Source organism: Lepidochelys kempii, chromosome 7, assembly GCF_965140285.1.
Source record: "Lepidochelys kempii isolate rLepKem1 chromosome 7, rLepKem1.hap1, whole genome shotgun sequence".
Classification (NCBI taxonomy): Eukaryota; Metazoa; Chordata; order Testudines; family Cheloniidae; genus Lepidochelys; species Lepidochelys kempii.
The window spans coordinates 93,382,103-93,400,935 of NC_136386.1; the positions used below are offsets into that span (position 1 = coordinate 93,382,103).

General features: G+C 39.6%; 2 protein-coding genes across 4 annotated transcripts in view; one reads left to right on the forward strand and one right to left on the reverse strand.

The window, feature by feature from the left end:
- Positions 1-18,833, forward strand: part of LOC140914895 (protein FRA10AC1) — an 87,676-nt gene that overhangs the window by 60,244 nt on the left and 8,599 nt on the right. The window contains exon 14 of one of the 3 annotated variants that reach the window (XM_073353860.2): positions 16,787-16,951. The exons of 1 other annotated variant lie outside the window; for it this stretch is intronic. In XM_073353860.2, coding sequence (XP_073209961.1) covers positions 16,787-16,829 — 43 coding nt within the window. In that variant the 3' untranslated portion in view covers positions 16,830-16,951. Of the gene's footprint in view, positions 1-559; positions 1,136-16,786; positions 16,952-18,833 lie in introns of those variants that run through there. One more of the 3 variants, XM_073353861.2, reaches the window with a different exon arrangement.
- The window catches only part of PDE6C (phosphodiesterase 6C), a 53,117-nt gene that overhangs the window by 3,049 nt on the left and 31,235 nt on the right, over positions 1-18,833 (reverse strand). Inside the window, exons 12-21 of the mRNA XM_073353864.2 lie at positions 17,527-17,673; positions 17,075-17,182; positions 16,850-16,959; positions 10,895-10,982; positions 6,500-6,600; positions 5,089-5,196; positions 4,746-4,809; positions 2,989-3,063; positions 2,765-2,848; positions 1,626-1,779 (exon numbers count right to left, since the gene is read on the reverse strand). Coding sequence (XP_073209965.1) covers positions 1,626-1,779; positions 2,765-2,848; positions 2,989-3,063; positions 4,746-4,809; positions 5,089-5,196; positions 6,500-6,600; positions 10,895-10,982; positions 16,850-16,959; positions 17,075-17,182; positions 17,527-17,673 — 1,039 coding nt within the window. The remainder of the gene's footprint in view (positions 1-1,625; positions 1,780-2,764; positions 2,849-2,988; positions 3,064-4,745; positions 4,810-5,088; positions 5,197-6,499; positions 6,601-10,894; positions 10,983-16,849; positions 16,960-17,074; positions 17,183-17,526; positions 17,674-18,833) is intronic.

Below are 18,833 nucleotides of genomic sequence, written 5' to 3' on the forward strand. Positions count from 1 at the left end.
GAACTCTTTAGTTCTGGTCCAGCCTCTAACAGTGAGTTGGTGTGTGGCCTTGAGCAACTTCCACGTCTGTATAATACGGGAAGAAAACGTACCTACTTCCGATGGATATTGTGAAGATTAATGAATAAATTAATGATTGCACAGTGCCTTGAAGATGTAAAACACTATTTAAGAGCAAGCTTTTTGTTCATGAAATTGTGCCTGCAGTTCACTTTTGGAGTCATTTGTCATAGCTTGTCATCTCTGATCCTTTCAAAGTAGCTCCGCTATTGAAGGGCTGGCACACTTTAGCCCTTATTGCTGCTGATCCAAATGTAGTTATTTTTATAACATAGTTGGATTCATTCACTCTTACACCCTTTATTCAATCTTATGGCCTTATTTTTTGACCAAATCAGAAGTCCTTTCTTGTCATCCCTTGAAGAAAAAGGTGTGGGCTTAGTTATAACCTCCAGTTCATCAAGAGAGTAAAACTGTTGAGTCATCACTAACTCCTGGAAGTTCACCTGCATTGACTCACCTAAGGGATTATTTCTCCCATTTCCTTTTCCACTGACAGAACTTTCGTGAGATGTTGATATTCTCCAGACTCTGGAAAAAGTTAAGATGGTTTTGTCCATGAAGAGTTGACGGGATATGGTTTACTAGACCTGGCAACAACTACCATCAATTCCGTCAACATCCAGGAAACTTGACTAGGTTCCTCAGCAAAGTATTCTGAGATCTCTGGTAGGTTCTGCATACTTGAAAATGTTTTAAAAAGTGAAGCTTCCAGGTAGACACTCCTTACAAGATTGTTTGAAGGTTAGATCGTAGGAAGAAAAATGTTTACTCCTTAGCTACACTGTCAGTGAAGATTTCAAATTACCATGTTGTGAGAGTGCAGTATGATTAAGATCTTTTGAATAAGCTTATCCCCATCATGGATCTCCTCCCTGACTTTCATAAGTAGCCCATGAAATCTCAAATCCAGAAGACTAGGTATATGCTTTGGGCTGTGTTTGAGGCTTCACACAGAGCAGCGTTCTCTGACTTGTGAGAATGTAGTTTTAGCTTCAGAACTTGGGGCTGTCCTGGAAGGTTGAAGGGAAAGTGTTAGACTTATTTGAGGGATTTGCTTTCTTTGGCAGTGAAACTGGTGAAAAAAGAGAAGAGACCAGGACAAAAGATCAACCCCAAAGATTTTTGCAGTTTTACAGGGAATATTCATTGCGTTTTCATTATGAAGACAGTATACTGAACCATGTCCTTGTTCTCAGCTTGCTTTCCATCCTCTGGGTAAGCAGAGACAAGCTCAAATTGCTTAATAGTTTACAGGTTGACGCCCACAGAGAATCATTTCTAGCCCTTCTGGTGCCTGAAACTGCTTTATCCTTGGGTAAGTATCCATGGTGATTTTGTCACACTTTCCAACATGGCAGTCTAGGACATCAGTCAAGTAAGTCCTGGATTATGTAATCTTGGCAAGTTACTCATCATTCCACTATAAACAAAGCAAATTCTGCTAGTTCTGGCCTCACAGCACTTGAGCACTGAAATAAATGTGTATTTGGATGTGTGTGCTTCAGACAGAATATGCCAAGTGGTTGCGTAGTATATGAATGAAAACCTTAAAGATGCCTAACCTTTTTTAGCTGCTGCTTCTTCCAGCTTTTTCTTTTCTTCCTCAATAATTTTCATCTTTTCTTCATATTCATCAGCCTGTGTTTTCCATTCCACCCTGTTGTTCTGAAGCCCGTCCAACATTGGTGTAATTTCCTTGTGAAACCTTGAGAATTCCTAAATAAACAATACGAATTAATAAATTGTCCATTTATAATGAATGGTTGTTTTCAGATTCTAGCACGAAATCACAAATATTGTTGATGTGTACAGAAACTTCATTTGCTTTCACCTTCCCATTTTAGCTGTTTGATTATGTGGCAGGCACAGTGAGAGAGATTTAAGTTTGTTTTGTGTTATAAGCTCAGCACTTTGTTGGTGTATGCCTAGCTTGTGGGTTTTTCTGGTGAAGGGAGAAGATGAAGTGCAGTTGTGGTACTTGCTGGCACTGTTCCATTGGTGGTGGGGTATGAGGCCTGTGGTGGGAGTTTATCAGAAGTACCAAACTGAGTCAGTAACATCAAAGGCCCAAATTGTGTGCTGTAAAGTCCACCCTTTTCCCTAAGCCTCCCCCCGTCCCAATGCACTCTTCTGGTGTGTCTTTGCCCATACTCACTATATCTGTGATATCTGAAGACTGGACTTTTACCTGTTGCTGTTCAAAATACTACATTTCATTCTACTGCATGGCATTTTGGAAGAGCCTTAAAATCCAGATGGTGTAGAAACATAGATTACATTGCTGTTTAGAAGGTGTGAACAACTCAAGTACTTCCTGTGCTAATGCAGCACAGGTGCATACTTTTCATTGATCCCCAATCCATCCATGTGTTATGCTCTTCGTGTTAGTGGGGCTCTGTGAAGCTCTGTGATTAAGCTCTAACTCAATTTTTTTAAGGAACTGAGCAACTTCTGGAGATGCTGAGTGCCATTGTGTTCCTTGGGATTTCAGGGGGTTCCACATCTCCAGAAGATGCTAAGCACCTTTTAGGAGTGTGTGGTACTATACGGGAGGAGGTGAAAAATCATGACTCTTTGAATGACAACTATTTGAATGACTAGAAAGGCCCCGCTAACATCTAGAATGTTTTAATCCAAACTATTGTTTGTCACTTGTGTCATTAGAATCAATACAAAGGAAGAATAAAAGTTTTATTCTTACCTTGTATACAAATGTACACACAAAATCAATGAAACCAACTTGAAGCTTAGGCAATTCATCTCCTTTGTTTCTGTCCATCATAGGCTAGAAAAGAATATCAATATTTTAATGTGAATTTGTGACATTTTGATTCAATAATAAGACAACTGTTACTGACAAACATGTCTTCAATAGCTATTATTTCATATTGAAGATAATGCTGTTTAACATGTCAAAATACTTACAATTGGCTGTTGCTCTAGCACAGTTCGCTCCAGATCACCTTGTTCCCAAAATTCATTCGCAACCATAAGGGCAACCTGAGAATGAGAATCTCCTGCGTTACTGATGTTGTATTAATCAATACAGTTGTAGAATGATGCTGGAATGTATTCAAGTCTTTCCAGAAAATGTTGAACAGTTTTGCTTGAGTTAATTAGGTTGTTTCATTTTTAAAACAACCAATTTTTTTCAAGCTAGGAGTGCTGCTGGTCCTTCAACTGGCAGAGTGATTCCTAATATATCCAGTAACAGATCTGCCAGACAGAAGGAAAATGTATAATCCTGTTATCATAGCTATTAATTGAATTTTGCCAGTATGTTTTTTGCTGTAATACTTGTGCATATTATGTATGTATCAACTGAACAAAATTACCTAGGAACTGACAGGAAACATTTTTGCATATTATTGAACTACTGAAACCTTGCTACCAGCTCCCCTCCTGCAAGTTTTCTTGCTACCAATGCTATCCATGAGATATTTGGAAAGGTTCTCCAGGAGGAGAGAATTCTGGTAAATAAAAAACAGCAAAATACCATCATTGTAGAACGTGTAGACACAAAACTACTCCACACTGTTCTTTCTGGGATCATTAACACACGGTATAGGTGAATTACAGAACAGGAGTGCTGCAGTGTGAGGCTTTTGTTATTAAACAGATGGTGTCTGCCATTTTGATGGTATTTTTGGGTATGCTCAATAAATGGTACATAGCTGAAAATAGTATTTTCCGTGGTATTCCAAGACGATAGAGCAACATAATAAAAACTCCTAATTATAAAGTATATTGTGTTACATTATTAGAATAGCCATCTGCAGGCTAATGAATGTCTGTCTCCTGACATAGCTCTTTTGCTAGGCCTGCCTCTTACATACCTGATTCAAGATGTCATGACCAGGAAACTCTACTTTTAGTATACTCAGATGCCAATTGGAAAATAAATAGGATTTCATTCTTTGTGTGAAGGATCTATCTTTTTGTTACTATGGATCTACACAGACTCTGTTTCATCCCAGTGGAACCTTACAGAGAATCTAATTCTAGTTTTAGAATTGTTCAAGGAAGTAACCCGAGAGATCAGCTCTGATTAAAGCCATCTTGTCTGTATAGATACCTATAATTCAAGCACTGACAGCATTTCTAAGTAGTGTGCAAGATGATCCCTTCAAAGCCATAAAAGCTCATATTGTTGAATCCATTTTAGAGTGACTTAATCACACTAAAATAGTGCAAGGATCTACATTTGTCTGTGTGTTGGTGTCTAGTTTAAGATCATGCTATTGTAAAAACCGCACCCTAAAACTGGCAGAAGAAAGGCAAGAATTTTGATAAAATAAAAGTGAGTGACAGTCAGTTATCTAGGATCCTTTAAAGAAAGCTAGAATGGATACTACAGGCAGGGACAGCTATACTAATCGATTCGCAAATGGGAAGGTGGGGACAATGGGGCGATGCCACAGAGGGCTCATGGCTTGGACTGCCTAGCATAGATTGCCTTAATCCGTCTTTGCTTCCAGAAAATGGTGTCCAATTCTCAGGCACAATTTGTAGATGCAAGTGGTTATGCTTTGTTTTACACTTAAATATCTATAGACTTGCAATATAAAATGAATTTTCTGTATTGTCATTCACTGATGATGTAATGAGAGAGAGAGAGCAAATATAAATGTGTATGAAATCAAAATTAAAATATTTGTATACAATTTTTTTGAGATACTAACCTGACTTTGCACCTCCCACGGCTTAGTTATAGCTGACAAGTCACAACCAGTCATCATCATAGCCCTTTTGAAAAAACAGAAATACTATAAGTATGATAGAGAAAAAACCTAGGGGACAGATTTTTAAACTTATTCGGGCACCTAAAGGTGCAGATAGGCACCTAGTGAGATTTTCAGAAGTGCCTAGGAGACTAACTCCAAAGTGAAGCCAATGTGAGTTAGGTGCCTAGTCACTTCTGAAAATCCCACTAGGCGCCTATCTGCATCTTATGGCTTCTTAATACTTCTAAAAATCTGGCCCTAGATAACTGATTGAAAGAAGAGTATGATACTGACTACTTACATGATAACTTCTTTTTTGGTTGGGTCGATAGATATATATTTAATTGCTTCCTCTTCTGTTTGCATTTTTTCAACTGCATCCACAATCTTTTGAAACATAGTCCGTTTCCTGTAAAAATATATGAATATTTCATATATAAAGTATTGGTATCCAAAAATGGCTGGGCTTTTGCATATTAGGTGCTTCTTATATTAATGCTTTTCTAAAATAGTATGCTTGTCTAACTCCCACTGAAGTCCATTTATTTTAATGGGAGTTATATTTAGGTATTCTGTAGCTCATAGACTTGGCCATAGATTCCTGACATGTACTGCTTTTGTCAATATGTCAAGCTTTAATATGAAAAGCAAGAGATTTCCTAAATCTGTATATTGCTACTTGTGGTGACTTTATTTCTTGAATCTTATCCAAATATTGTCAGTTTACATATGTTCATTCTTGATTGATTCTGCAAAGAAATCCACTGGAAAAGGTGAAAAGATCGCTATTTATAAAAAGAGGTTAAGTAACATGCTATGTGATCCTTCTGGATGAGAGGTGCGGTAGAGAGTTATTGCTTAATAAATCTCTTCATTTGCATTTAGAGGTTTCACCTCACTGAACAGAGTTGTAACACACACAAAACATTCTAATAAAATTAGAAATATTTATCATTCATTATAAAAAGTGCACTGAATATGGATTACTTGTTGACTTCCCTGTTATCTGCCAACTCTGAAGCGTCAAATCTTAAAACAGTTAAAGGAAAAGAGCTCCATGTGTCTTTTTTTAGAAAAACTTCAGCACTCATAGGGCCTGATCCAGCATTCATTTTAGTCAGTGGGAATATTTCCATTGACTTCAGTGGGTGGTGAATCAGGTTGGTTAAGATAGTAAATAGACAAATTATTTGACCATTGGAATTCTTGACACATTTGACACTGGAGATTTTTTAATGTCTGGATTTCTTTGATCATACTTTAATTTCTACATCATAGGCCATCCCTGTTTAAGTTTATGGCAGCATTTTGACAATTTCAGTATGAGTGATTCTAGTACAGAATAGCTACATAAAATATCACACACACACACACTACAATTGGACTACACTATCAGCATATTTAGTGCCTTTTAAAATATAGTGTGCACTGTCAATGGAAGGTGTGTTTGGATGGCCTAATAAATATATGCTATATATCAGTATGAGACATGGAGAAAAATTCATGATTTGTGTTTTGAGATTTAAAGGCCTCAAGTGAATTAAAAAAAATCTTATTCCTTATAACGAGCTTGAAGAATGACGTTTTTCAGAATAACTTCATTTTAAAATATAGCTCTATAATCTGTGTATAACTAGGAAAAACTACAGTCATGAATTGTACAGGATTAAGAATTTTTTTCAGTAGGAAGTTATACATAATTTAGTACTTACTTGAAATACAAAGCCAAGTCAGTTGCTATTATTGCAACTTCAAATAAATGTAAAACGGTTTCAAACTGGCGCTTATTTAGGTTCTGGAAGATGTTTAAACTCTGCAAGATGGAAAGTTTACAAATTCAGTTCCTCTTACAAAATTATCTTTGGTTTGTACTCTACAGGCTGTACCTTAGTATATTACAATAAGCCTGCTATACAGCCATCTATGGTTCCTTCAATCAAAATAAAATGTTAGGTGCAGTTTTGGAAAAACAGGTGTAGCTTAAAAAAAAACAGGTAACCTTATGGTGTACTGTGAGGAGAGTTGAAGATGGTTTAATAAGAACACCAAAATTATTTTATATTCCATAGCCTAAAAACTTCTGTTACTATTGATGTGATATTATAGTGACAATAGTAAGACGTTTGATTTTGAGTTATCTGAAGCAATATACAAGTACAGTGTTTGTGAAGGTAAGAGTGAGATTTCCACAGGCTTTCTTCTTTTTCTGAAAGGCCCTACAAATGTTGAATCATGTCTTAAAATAGCTTGGTCTAGGACAGTTGAAATTGGGAGGTAGTTAGATCCTTGAATTTTTAGTAAAATAACAAAACAAATAATACATATGCCATGTTGTAGCTGTGTTGGTCCCAGAACTGAGGAGAGACAAGGTGGATGAGGTGTGGTATCTTTTATTGAACCAATTTCTGTTGGTGAGAGAGACAACCTTTTGAGCTTGAAGAGCTGTGTAAGCTCAAAAGCTTGTCTTTCTTGGTTGAATAAAAGTTGGTTGAATAAAAGATATTACCTCACCCACCTTGTCTCTTTAAAATAAATAATACTTCTACTTCCTTGGACAAACCAAAATAGAAAGTAGCTTTGGAGCTCCTGTGGAATGGTAAATTATGAGAATATCTGAGCAACTACAGTCTTCGCTTGCATGATGCAGTGAGCAGCCAACACATGCTCACCATGAAGTTTAATTATCTTTTATTGGCTGGATCCCTGCCCATCCCATATCTTATCCAGACCACATTGTTTTTGGGAGATGCATACCTGTTCTCCATTTTCAAACCTCTTAGAATAAAGATTGAGTGGCATTTATCTTAAAATGAAACAAGAATTTGCTTGGAATGTAAACCAGTGGATTCTAATAAGGTGTGATTATGAAAACATATATAAAGTAGTTCCTATATTCCTTGTGGTGGCTAAACTAGATGGGTGAAATATCTGATCTGATCTTTTTATAGTAACAGAATCTAGAAGAACTGCCCAAGGGCCACCTTGTTTTATATTAGCCCTTTTTTGGTGTCCTTGGTAGCAGAAACTCCCTTACTGTACAGCTCCTCTTGGGGCATAGTTGCTCCTTCATACATCTTGCAGATTGAGGGGGCAGGGAAGGGATGACACTAGGCAAGGGCCCCGTGGCCTTTTGAAATTCATAAGGATAGATAGCAGCCTAACCATCCTCGACTTCAGAGGGCAGACAGGATGAAGACATGTTCCCATTCCTACTGCTGCTAAGTTGAGAGCAGGGTCATAAGTGCCTGATGATTCCAAGACAGTAGCTGGGGAACCCCTAAAAGTTAGCATTGTAGTGTCCTTGAAGCCCGTAGTATGGAACCCAGCGGGGATTCATGGATTTGAAAGCTAGGAATTATGGAGCATTAATTCTCCTGCTTTCACTTTAGTAGTGCTGGCAGTAAGGCTGTGGGTGTGTTTGTGATTTCACTCAGTGGTGAAGGGTGTGACTGCTCTCTAACCTTATTGGTTGGAGAGCAGACGCCCTTAACTAGCACCTCTTTTAAGATGGAGGGAATGCCTACCAAGTGCCCTAAAGTCCTTAAGAAAAAGAGACCACCTTTGGAGCAGGAAGGATCAGGCTGCCAGTCACCCCAGAAAACATCTGTTACCTTTGGAGGAGTCATGGGGAAAGGGGATGGTTGGATGGGGCTGGGATAGGTGACCTATGGCTGTGTGATGGGCTTTACCCCATGTCAGTGAACTGTACATAGACCAGAGCTTATCTTTCCAGATTGCACTAGACCCCAGATCCACTCCGTTCTTGGGGTGTTATGAAGATGTAACTCTGCTACCTGTATACACAATTAGAAACAAACAACATAACCTACAATACATGTAACACAGCAGGACCAATTCTTCCCCATGTTCATTTGCTTGTATGTTGTAGCCACATTCCCCGCCTTTCATGTGTCTAGATTTTAAGCCTTTCAGGGCAGTGATTCTTTTTTTCCATGTAAGTACTACTAATAATATATCACATCTGACTCTAACCTAAGCTGCTGCTCTCCTTCCCCTCCATGGAAGAGAATGAGGATACTGAGCTTTCGATAGCCTCAGACTTTGACATATTTCTTAGACTGTTTAAGCTTTCTGGCCCCTCTCTCTCTTCCCCCTTAAATTGGGGAGAGGAGGAGAGCTGCAGTTCAGATTACAGCCTCTTGTGATATCAATATTCAGGAGCTCCAAAGATCTTGACAAGTTTCTCCAGCAACAAGAGGAAGTTAGGGTCTGATATTTCTAGAATGAAAAACAAGTAGAAAAATATTTTCAAAAATGTTTGAGGCCATCTTTATTCATGAAGCTCCCAGCTAGTTTCCCATCACCACAGTGTTGAAGCATGTCCCAGGTATTTATGGATTTATCCTGCCAACCTCCCTGTGCAGGAGGGAAATAGTACACTTTCACAAGTGGGAAATTGAGGCATAGTGAGAGTGGTTGACTTGTCGAAGGGCACACAGGAAGTCTGTAGGAACGGCTACAATGCACACTCCTTTTGTGGAGTACATACACTGCATTCCCCCCCAACATGGGTACAAATAGCAGTGTAGACGGTGAGGCACTGCTTAGGTGAGTAAAGACATGCCTGAACCCTGCAGGTATGTACCCTATGTGTGTCTCTACTCCCCCAAGCAGTGCCTTCCCCATTACACTGCTATTTTTAGCAGTGTAGTATCCCATTGCCTCCCAACTGTTAGAGACATTCCCTGCCAGTGCCTTTCATTGCCGTATGTAGCTACAAACTGCTGTGTGGAGGCAGCTTGCTTTTCACTGCAGTGTGTAGCTACACATATCCTACTTGCTCCCGCAAGAGGTGTGCAGTGTAGAAGTAGCCTCACCCTCTCCTTTATTTCTTTAAACAAACTAACAATGACCTTTGTGGCAGATGCTTTTCTTCCCCCCCTCCCCCCCCACTTCTCTTGAACAGCACAGTGGGGAGAGCAGGGGTGGGAAGGATTCCAGCCCTTCAGTGCAGCACCATTCAGGGTGAGAGGGACTAGCAGCATCTGTAACATCTTCTGAAGCAGCACCATAAAGTGCAGTCTGGGGAGGAAGGTACATGTGGGGTTATTTAGTCTCCACATCCTAAATGAGCTCCTCTCTCCACTGCACATGCTCAGAAGCTGCCTTTTGGTTATCCCCAAAGGCTATGTCTACACTGCAAGAAATACCTGCAGCTGGCCCGTGTCAGCTGACTCAGGCTACAGGGCTATAAAATTGCAGTGTAGATATTGGGGCTTGGAATGTTGACACTGCAATTTTATAGCCCTGTATCCTCATCCCCATGACCCTGGTCAGCTGACACAGGACAGTCACAGGTGTTTTATTGCAGTGTAGACATACCCAAAAAGTCTGAGCAGTCTCAGTGTAGAGTTTCACGATCAGTGTCTTGGGAGCAACACCAGGGTCCCAAGAAGGGAAAACTGAAGGAGCAAGGAGAATTAGTGGTGGGAGTTACAGCAAAGGAGCTATCGAAGGAGGGGAAAGAGTACCAGCTGTTCAATTGATTTTATTTGGGAAATCAGAAACAACTGTGAGTGAAAGTGAGGGTATGGGGGAGCCTGGAATCTTATTTCTAATCACAGCCCAATCACTTACTTTGGGCACCAGATACCATGCCTAGGAACTGAATCCAGATCTCCAGAATCTCAGTCTAGTGCCTTAATCCCTAAAGCATTCTTTTATTTTGTGTTGCAGATCATTAACTGTGTTGCAAAAGTAGAAAAAAGTTCTAATAGTGTGAGTTAAGCGTAAAGGGTAAATCCTACAGTCCTTATTCAGACTGTATTTAGACAACAGTTCTGTCACTGTCAATGGAGTTGCATGTCTATAATTGAGACCAGAATTTAGCCCATGTGTAAGAGTTTATTTTGAACATCATAGCTATTGTAAGTTTTGGTTAAAGCCTTAACATTATTTGAATATGGCTAATTTTAAGAAAGTATTTTCTTGGAAATCTAATCCAAACAAAATAGCCAGCCAGCAACCTAAGAGTAATGAATTCATCAGAGAGATACAAAGTTAAACCCAGGCCTCTTGGAAAGGTCAGAATCTATAAAAGAGCTTTGGTATTTATCAGTTTTAGTAGAAAGTGCTTATATACTAACCTCGTCTTGTAGCAGAGTTTTACTGTACTCTAGATGATGTCTTTCTAAAATGGAAGATCCATGAAGTTTTGCTAATGGAGCAGCTGACCTGTTGAAAAACAAATAATTGTTTACAGTGTTTCAGAATACATATTTTTATGACTGTTTTAAGTTTGTAGTATTAACGTTCTATCGAGCTGCATATTCCACAGAGGGAGTTTGAAATGGTTTAACATTGCTTGACTAACCTAGTTCTGTGGCATGACACAGAACAATACCTGGTTAAAAATGACACAATACGTATATGCCTTCAGCACTGTCATTGAGAAAAGATCAAGGGAGAGAGTTTCAAAAACACAAGGAACAGTTAGGTGCATAACTCCCATTTGTGCCTTTGAAAATTTACCCCATTTTGTCCTGTGTGTTAGTAGTTCTTGTTTCTTTAATCAATGCACCTTCCCTGTGTAGAAATGTACCTATTATCCAGCTGTTTGTATTTATAACTTTGGTAGGCTCTTGACCTTTCTTTTGGTTGGTATCATTCAAAGTGGACCGTGCCACTGCATTTCTAATTTATTATGGTTTGCTTAAATCGACTATGCAATGCTATTTCATTCCTTTCATGTCGTTGGGCCCTATCCCGCAGAAAGTACTTATAGCTTTATGACAGCGCAGTCTGTGGAAGTTCATACATCGTCAGCCTGCCACAGAAACCCTTCTTCTTACCTCATGCTGAGTGTTAAGCAGAAGTAATTCCAGTCTACACTAGAGTTCTGGGCAGTGAGGGAGAGGGTCATATTCATGCTTTATTGTAGTTGTTTTGAACATGGGCCATGCTTAGCTTTTCTTTTTCTTTTCCTTAGCTAACAGGTCAATTTCTGGGGTGAACCAAGGAGGAATGTGCATGCCATTCATTAATCTGTACATGTGGTAAAGCTGTCATAGATTGCTCACCCTGGCTGACCTCATGAATGGACCTTTCAGTCAGGGAGGATCCTGGTAGGAAGATCTGGCCTCAGCCCTTTTAAAGTTCTTTGGCTGAGCGATGCTCAGTAAGAATAATAGAATCCTAGAATATCAGGATTGGAAGGGACCTCAGGAGGTCATCTAGTCCAACCCCCTGCCCAAAGCAGGACCAATCCCGAATTTTTGCCCAAATTCCTAAATGGCCCCCTCCAAGGATTGAACTCACAACCCTGGGTTTAGCAGGCCAATGCTCAAACCACTGAGCTATCCCTCCCCCCAATTAAAAGACCTTTCCCTTGGGTTCTTGAGTCCCACAACCCAAACATCTCTCGAGTCCAGCAATCCAAAAAAATCACCCAAAGTCCAAAAAAAAGTCCAGCCCCAGAGTTCAAAAGTTCATCTGCAGAGTGTTACTCCCCAGGCTGGCTAAAAAGGTGCCTGTGGGGGGGTGGGAAAAGAGGTAAGGGGCAATCAGTCTGTCTCTCTCCTGTGTCAGCTGGAGAATCCCTGACAATAATCAGAAAATCCCTTAATGCCACTGCCACAAAGTACAACTTGAAAGTTCCTTCATGGTAGAGGATGAGGGTTGTTACCTAATAAGTCATTCTGCATAACTGGCAGGATAGTCTCCTAAAGATCATGATTATTATGTTCCCTAGCTACTGGGGACTAAGAGCCTATGGAGTTCTTGTTGGCTAGCAAATGCACAGAAGCAAGTGATTACAATGTACAGTATATATTATGAGAAAGAATGTATGAAAGATTAATTGACCTACAGATGAAAAGTGGGGCCCTACAAGATGTAAAATGCAGAAAAAAATAAAATGTAAGTGTGTATACATATTGGATCACTGCAAACATTTACTAGTGAAAAGGAAACCCCTCTACCTCCGCGCCCCACCCATCATTTACAATATTTTATACACAGAGCTATGGCCACCAGATCCTTACTGGTGTAAATTGGCATCGCTCCATTGCAGTCAGCAGAACTACACTTATTTACACCAACTGTGGCTCTGACTCTCTCTATTAGTTTTTTTAAATCACTGTACCGAGCATAAGTCTGTTCTGTCTGATGACATTCCTAAAGGGACACACAGTATTTTAGCTTATCTTCAAAAGTAATATTTTGCAAACTGAGCTTTAGAATAATCTCTTGAAATAAGTCTGAAATCTGTTTCCTTACCAAATTGTTTTTCTGTATCGCACTAGTTTGTTGTACAGTTGCTTATGAGTAGTGGGCTGGCAGCAATATCTTAAGGGGACTTGACACAAAATATTACAAGGACTTGGCAAACTTTGTACAAGAAAATAAGTAGGTCAGGCTTTGTTATTGCATTCCAGCCATGATAATGTCTTTATGAATTTGCTCCCCACACACCTACATTGCCATTAAATCTTGCCACTTCTTTCTCTAACATTTTGAAAATCCTATTTTGTCTCTTCATCCTGACAATTACAACACCATAGACCAGTGTTTTAATCTCCCATCTTAACTACTACATCTTCCCCCAATTTGGCCTCCCTACAGCCAAAATTACTACTTTGTTAATTCGCAAAAAGAAAAGGAGTACTTGTGGCACCTTAGAGACTAACCAATTTATTTGAGCATGAGCTTTCGTGAGCTACAGCTCACTTCATCGGATGCATACCGTGGAAACTGCAGCAGTATGCATCCGATGAAGTGAGCTGTAGCTCACGAAAGCTCATGCTCAAATAAATTGGTTGGTCTCTAAGGTACCACAAGTACTCCTTTTCTTTTTGCGAATACAGACTAACACGGCTGTTACTCTGAAACCTGTCATACTTTGTTAATTGATCATATGTCACAGCCCTCTCTGCGTTGCTCCACTGCATTTGCCTTACACAGAGTATCCAGCTAAAACTTCTAGGATAAGACCTTGCAGCATAGTGGAGGGGGAAGCTAAGGTGGCTTTAAGCCAGCTTTGCACCCTCCCAAACCTGGGCTTCTCTGCGTAGCTTAGAGTATGTTTACATTGCCATTGAAGGTGTGATTTGCAGCTCATGTAGGCATAATGTGCTATCTTTAATCTAGCTAGCTAGTGTGGGTAAATACAACAGTAAAGATATGGCAGTGTGGACCCTGGTGTAGGCTAGGAATGTTAGTAGTTTGGGGTAGCTTTTATAGCTCGTGCTAAAGCCTGCACGAAAACCTGTGCAGTCACAGCCTCACTGCTATTTAGCCACTCTAGCTAGATGAAAGGTGGCTTGGTATGTGTACAAGAGTTGTAGTCGCAGCTCTTGGCAGTAGGGGTCTTTTAGGGTATGTCCACACTGCAGCTGGGAACATACCTTCCAGTCAAGGTAGACAGACAAGCGCTAGCTCGGCTCGAGCAAGCACACTAAAAATAGTGGTATGGACATTGTGGCATAAGTGGTGGCTTGAGCAAGCCACCCAAGTCCATGCCCACATGACCCCCTGGATCTGTGCTCAAGCCACTGTCCATGCCAGAATGTCCACAATGACCGAGAAGGGGAAAAGCATATTCAGCCACTGTCTAGCCAACCTAGTAAGGAGCCCTTTAAACTAGGTTCAAAGGGGGCAGGTGACAAAAGCCCACAGGTATAAAAAAAATGACCTTAACAGAAAGCTAAATGTTCAGTCAGGAAGAGGGCAGAGACAGAAAATTACAACAGGGTCCACAGGAGCAACCAGAGTGATCACGGGGTGGGGATGAGGAATCTGCTTGACGTTTTAGATGTCTGTTCACAAATGCAAGGGGAATAAACAGGAAGAACTGGTAGTATGAGTACATACGCTAAAATATGAATGAATGGGATAAATCTCATGACTGAACTATTGATACAGAGGAGTGCAGCTTGTTCAGGAAGGACAGGCAGAGAAAAAAGGAAGGAGGTGTTGCATTATACATCAAGAATATATACACTTATTCTGAGGTCCAAAAGGAGGTGAGAGGCAGACCAGTTGGAAGTCTCTGGGTGAATATAAAAGGAGGGGAAAGTCACGGTAGAGGGACTATTATAGCTCAAATAAGCAAGAAGAGGTAGATGAGGCATTTGTAGAATAAATAATAAATATCCAAGACCTGGTAGTAGTGGAGGACTCCCCAGAGATCTGTTGGAAAAGTAATACGGCAAAACACAAATTGCCTAATAAGTTCTTGAAATATGTTGGGGACAACTTTTTGTTTCAGAAGGTGGAGGAAGAAACCAGGGGGCAGTCATTTTAGGCTTGATTCTGACCAACAGGAAGGAATTGGTAGTGAATCTGAAGGTGGAAGGCAACTCAGTTCAAAGTGATCATGAAATGATAGATTTCCTGGTTCTAAGGACAGGAAGGAGTCAGAGTAGCAGAATAAAGGCAACGAATTTCAGAAATGCAGACTTAAGCTCAAAGCAAAGGAGGTAAGATCCCATGGGAAGAAAATCCAAGGGAAAAAGGAGTTCAGGAGAGCTGGCAGTTTCTCCAAGAGGCAATATTAAAGGTGCAACACCAAAAACAATCCTGATATGAAGGAGAGATAGGAAGAATAATAAGAGTCAACTATGGCTCCAGCAGAAGCTCGTTGGCTGAAAATCAGAAAGAAGGCCTAGAAAAAATGGAAATACAGACCAATTGCTCAGGACGATTACAAAAGAATAGCACAAGCAATTAGGAACAAAAATTGAAAGGCTAACGCTCAAAATGAGTTGCACCTAGCAAGGGACATAAAGGCAATTAGAGGAGGTTTTATAAATATATCAGAAGCAAGAGAAAGAGGACGGAAAGTGTAGATCCTCTAGTTATTGGGGAAGGAGAGGCAATAAAGGACAACATCAAGAAGGCTGATATGTTTAATGCCTATTTTGCTTCAGTCTTCATTAAAAAGGTAAATTGTGGCCATATACATAACATAATTAATGTTAACAACAAGGGGGAATTCACTGTCCCACTGAATTCATCTGATGAAGTGAGCTGTAGCTCATGAAAGCTTATGCTCAAATAAATTGGTTAGTCTCTAAGGTGCCACAAGTCCTCCTTTTCTTTTTGCGAATACAGACTAACACGGATGCTACTCTGAAACCTGTACTCAAAGACTAGTTCATGGTCAAACTGTGACCCACAAAGGTCAGTCCTGGGTCTAATACTGGTCAATATTTTCATTAATGACTTGGATAATGGAGTGGAGAACGTGTTTATAAAATTTGCAAATGATACCAAGCTGGGAGGAGTTGCAAGTACTTTGGAGGTCAGGATTAGAATTCAAAACTATCTTGACAAATTGGAGAACTGCTCTGAAATTAGACCAAGCAGATGAAATTCAATAAAAAAAACTGTACAAAGTACTTCACTTAGGAAGGAAAAATACACAACTATAAAATGTGGAATAAATGACTAGGTGGTAGTACTACTGAAAAGGTTCTGGGGGTTATAGTGGATCACAAATTGAATGAATAAACAACGTGATACAGTTGCAAAAAAAAAAAAGCTGATATTCTGGGGGTCTATTAACAGGAGTGTTATGTATAAGACACAGGAGCTAATCGTCCTGCTCTACTTGGTCCTGGTGAGGCCTCAGTACTATATCCAGTTCTCAGCTCCACACTTTAAGAAAGATGTGGACAAATTGGAGAGAGCCCAGAGGAGAGCAACAAAAAGGATAAACGGTTTAGAAACTGACCTATGAGGAAAGGTTAAAACTGGACATGTTTAGTCTTGAAAAAAGAAGTCAGAATCCAAGCATAAAAGTGGGTCACCCTCTCTTTAAGACAAATTAGGAAAAACATTAGCTAAGAGAACTCCTTCCTCAGGCTCTCCCAATGTCTTGGTGTTTTCAAATAGGTTATAAATACTCTGTGTCAGACCCTCTTGATAGATGCGCTTTGTATAGCGCTGAACACACAGTGCATGCTTTCCAAATAATTATGGAAAATAGTATAGTTCGTATCTTTGCATGTGCTGATATGTTCACATCTTTCTTTTAGTTACTGGTACAAATGTTATATGTACAGGTGTTTGTACATATAAATCAGTGTAGCTGAACTTACTTCATCTGATACAAATTATTGGTCCCTCTGTGATCAATGTCATGGCAGAAAGCAGCCGCAACCATGGCGAAGGCTTCGAGATCGGTATAGTATTTCTTTAGTCTACCTGTCTATAAAGCAGGAGAGACTTTTTTGAGTATATACCTGCTTGAAATTTACAATTTCTGTTGAATTTAAAAGAACTACAAATTGAATGTAAGGTAAGTTTTCAGTGACAAAACATACCATTAGTAAGGTGAACATTGTCTGTCCCACGTTGAATCCATGCCGCCAGTTATGGTAAGTTATATTTCGATAACCCTTTCTGACTGTGTACATCCATCTTGTAAGTACCTGTTTCAAATAAAAGGCATATTCTACTCAATAGTGTTAAAATATAACCAAGTCCTGGAATGTGTGTAAAATTAAGATGGAATTTCATATCTTTACAGGAAATATGCAGCTTTTGGAAATTGTTTCTAATTAAAATAAACATACTTTATATACTTATTATGAATCTGTGAAAAAATCTACTCGGAACAGTGGAAAGGTAAAAGATATAGAATGTTTTATATATAAAAAGCTAAGAACAAATGTATGCTACCGTTGCTTCTAATATTTTACTGTGGGACAGTTCTAGTTAAAAGAACTTGGTACTAAGGGGAAAAATGTACCTAATATGACAAAATAAATCTGACCTCTGCTGGGACTTTGAATTTTTCAACCACATTTATCTCAAAGAATAATCGTATTCCGCACTTAATCAAGCCATGCTCTGTAACGGGAAAGTCACTGAAGCGGAATTCATAAAGTTCCACTTCCTTTGGATCAGGTAATTCCTCTCTCTGTTAGGAAAAAAAAAAAGGACCACAACAGTTTTGCTTTGTTAGAAGGAAACTAGAGTAAATTCAGTTTTTTCCTTGCTTTTTTTACTCTATCCCTGTATAAAGAGTTCATGGTCAGGCCTATCATGTGTACATAGCTCTCAGGTTTCAATGCACACTACTGTATATTAAACTATAATATATACTTTAGATCACTGCTGTTTTTCTGCTCAGAGGGGATGGGTACCGTTTATTGCTTCCTGCAAACTGGTAGTTCTTCCCCACCTGTATTCCAACAAAATCCACGTTACAATTATAGTTTCTTTAGCCCTATATTGGGTAAAACCAATGGTTACTTTATTTTAGAATGCATTTCTTAATTATGCATATAATTATTGTACTTCAGATTATTATTATTATTGTATTACATACCTCACCTGTGGGACTTCAGTGAATCTTTGGGACAGATGATCAACTGTTACCCTAGAAATCATGGGTGCTACTGAGGGTGGGGAGGGATCATAGTTCAGGGCTACCTGGGCCTCTGACTCCCTTCTCTGGTGTCTTCTGAGTGCACCCGCCTCTAGGTCTTAGGCCTCTCACTTTCCCTCTATGGCAGAATCCCATGATTCTCCCACCAAGAAAGATTACTCAGCAAGTCTGACTGGACTCAATACCTGCAGTTCTTCCCTTCAGGAACTTGAGACCAGCAGTGAATAAAGTGACCCAAAACAACTTTCTTAAAACTATGTATTGCTGAATCTTATCAGTAGGAATACAGCATAGCCAGAGAAAAGTATTTTTAGGGCAATAAAAGGCCTACATGCATGTTTATCTTGACTAAAGACCTGCCTTCCCTTAGCAGAGACCCTAGTTGAGCTAAGCTACCTTGAGACACTCCCAACCTCTGGAAGGCAGTTTCTTCCCCTTAAGCATCTCACAAAACCAATCCCTCTCCCCTTCAGAGAATGTCCCTATAAATCCCTCTCAGCCTTTGATCTCCCCACCTTCACAGAGTGGGTGACTTAGTCCTGGAAAAGCTGGTCTGGCGAGCTCACCAGGGAGGCGGAGGTAGCATATCAGTTAATAATCCTAGGTGTTTTCTGAGGAACTCTTATCTGGGCCACTGTCTGTCTTCCTGGGTAGTTTTTTTTACCATCTGGCTAAAGTACAGTAAATAT